The sequence below is a fragment of the Sciurus carolinensis genome, unplaced genomic scaffold (assembly GCF_902686445.1).
Source record: "Sciurus carolinensis unplaced genomic scaffold, mSciCar1.2, whole genome shotgun sequence".
In the NCBI taxonomy this organism is placed as follows: domain Eukaryota; kingdom Metazoa; phylum Chordata; class Mammalia; order Rodentia; family Sciuridae; genus Sciurus; species Sciurus carolinensis.
The window spans coordinates 51,002-53,791 of NW_025920150.1; the positions used below are offsets into that span (position 1 = coordinate 51,002).

The following is a 2,790-nucleotide window of genomic DNA, read 5'->3' on the forward strand; positions in this document are numbered from 1 at the left end:
ATGAAATCTTGTTGAGAGATATTAAAGTAAAATACATGTTCATATGATGAGAAACACATTTAAAAATTTCTCATTCCTCATATTAAGTAAAAGTAAATATGCAATGAGGTTCCTCTAAGAGGTCTATCTGGGATTCTCCTTAGTCTGAGTGAGATAAAGGCAGAATAAAATTTCCTTGTCTCTGTTACTCTTTCCTACAGTGTATTTAATTTATTTATGTTATTTTATACATTTAATCTTTCATTCAATACTTATTGGGTGTCAGACTTTGGTATGTTCTGGAGATAATTGTTAACAAGTAAGAAAAAACCTTATGGATCATAGTTGCGTATTTAGTAAATAGAGTTCCTGACTGACATTCAAGTTTTTTTATATTTTTAATAGTTCTTTTAGATAGGTTATAAGCATAGGGTGACCTTAGCACTACAAAACCCCTCTGAAGATTATAAGAAATTTAGAAATATTATTGAATCTTTGTTACTGACAACACAGAGATTAAATGCTCCATGTGTTTTCAAGCTCCAAAATCCTTAGATACCATAATATTACTGGAAACACAGGAACATCAGTTGTGATATGCAAATTAATAAAAATAGTAAAGAAAGCTGTCAGATTATTAGGTATGATCACTTAGTATATATACTGTGCCTGGCACAGTTTGTCTGGATTGAAATGTGTGTACTTATCTGACCTTTTTCTCATCATTTCCTGGCAGTATATCATAGGAGTTAAGAGCATGCTCTGGAAAATCAGGAGCATTCTGGTTATTGGATCATCACTGTATCTATGTTGACAGCTTCCTCATTCACCAGTATCTGCACAGGGAAAATGGAGATAATAATAGTTATTTTAGTCGGTTTTAGCATGGCTATGACCAGAGTACTTGACAAAAACAACTTAGAGGGGGGAATGTTTCTACTGAGGGCTCATGGTTTGAGAGTTCTCCTTCTGTAGACTTCTGACACTACTGATCTTGGCCCAAGGCAGTGCAGCATGAGGGAAGGGCCCATGGGAGGAAAGCTCAGCTCATGGCTGAGTGGGGAGGAGACAGGGAGAGGAAGGGCTGCAGGGAAGAGGCAGCCTTCCAGCGCCCATCCTCAGTGACCTTCTCCAGCCATGCTCCTCCTGCCTACGATTACCACCCAGTCAGTCCATTCAAACTAGGATAGTCTATCAGTTCACTGCCCTCATAACCTAATCATTTATCTCTGATATTTCTACATTAACAGGTGCTTTGGAGACACACCTTGAATCCAAATCATAGCAGCAATGTATATATCTCATAGGTGTTATAGAGATTATTACCCAATACCACTATTTGTAATTATTTTTTTTTATTTTCTTTGGAAGGATACCATATGAATGCATATACATGATTGAAGCTAGAAATACAAAGCCCTGATTAAGAAGAATTTTACAAATATGAGAGAATCATCCTGGATTAGGTTTCCTTCACTATTTTGCACCCATGTATGGTTGCCTCAGAGAAGAATTTATGAATGACATTATGGTTTTTCTGTATCCTTTAGGCATTCCTTGCTGAGATTGTTCAATATCTTTTGATCCTTTCTTCAGTTAAATCAACATTGGATTTGATGTACCTTCATTTGTCATCTGAAATGGCTTTGCAACTAAACAATTTCTTAATGGTATTTTTCATCTGAGCATTTCTCAAGGTATAGATTAATGGATTTAACATAGGAGTAATCATAGTATAGAATACAGCAACAGCTTTATCAATGGGTAAAGTAGCTGCAGGTCTCATGTACACAAATATGCAGGGGACAAAGAACAGGACAACCACTGTGATGTGGGAAACACAGGTGGACAGGGCTTTGCGCCTACCCTCCAGGCTGTGGGTCCTCAGGGAACGCAGGATGACCACATAGGAGACCAGCAGAAAGAGGAAGTTTAACAGGCAGATGAACCCACTGTTGGCAGCAACAAAGAGCCCCAGAGTGTGGGTATCAGTGCAGGCCAGATTGAGCAAAGGGTTCAGATCACACATAAAGTGATCTATGACATTAGGACCACAGAAGGGTAGTGGGAAGATGAAGAGGAGCTGAATGGTTGCATGGAGAAAGCCTCCCACCCAAGACATTCCCACTAATAGGCGACATACTCTCCGGTTCATGATGGTTGTATAGTGCAAGGGCTTGCAGATGGCCACGTAGCGGTCATAGGCCATCACTGTAAGTAGAATGACCTCAGCACCTCCAAAGAAATGTTCCCCAAAGATTTGAGTCATGCATGCATGGAACAAGATGGTTTTCCTTTTCTGCAGTGAATCTACCATTGGCTTTAGGGTATTGACAGTTGCATAGCAGGCATCAATAAAGGAGAGATAGGCCAGGAAAAAGTACATGGGGGACCCCAACAATGAGCTGGCAGTGATGGTGATCACAATAAGCATATTTCCCACCATGCAGATGATATAGATGAGCAAGAACATAGCAAATATGATTTTCTGCAACTCTGGATTTTCAGTAAGGCCCAGAAGAACGAACTCCGTCACATTATTCCTATTCTTCATGTACTTCATGTGAAAGTTACTCACATACCTGAAAAAAAAAATCCAACCTTGAATTTGTTAAACTTCTCCATTCTAATAAGTAAATAAAGGATAGATTCTATTGAGTTGTGAGAATTTATATGCAGATTTTTGCATTTATATTTTTGGGTGAGGTGAAAAAAATGTGAGTCTTGAAGATTACTGCCCCTCCCAGTGAAGATTCTGCAAAGACTATATATGGGAGAAAGGGAGGAGGCTGAGCACCCCTAATTGGCTAA

The 2,790-nt window shown here is 38.9% G+C and overlaps 1 protein-coding gene across 1 annotated transcript; it reads right to left on the reverse strand.

Annotated features, from left to right (window-relative positions):
• Positions 1–1,603: 1,603 nt before the first annotated feature.
• Positions 1,604–2,533, reverse strand: LOC124974493 (olfactory receptor 4C46-like). Its single transcript, XM_047537711.1, has one exon. The coding sequence runs from the start codon at positions 2,531–2,533 to the stop codon at positions 1,604–1,606; it is 930 nt and encodes a 309-aa protein (XP_047393667.1).
• Between the last annotated feature and the right edge of the window lie 257 nt (positions 2,534–2,790).

Bases quoted from the DNA above. Each gene is read 5' to 3' on its own strand.
- LOC124974493 (XM_047537711.1), bottom strand. From the start codon at position 2,533: ATGAAGAATAGGAATAATGTGACGGAGTTCGTTCTTCTGGGCCTTACT.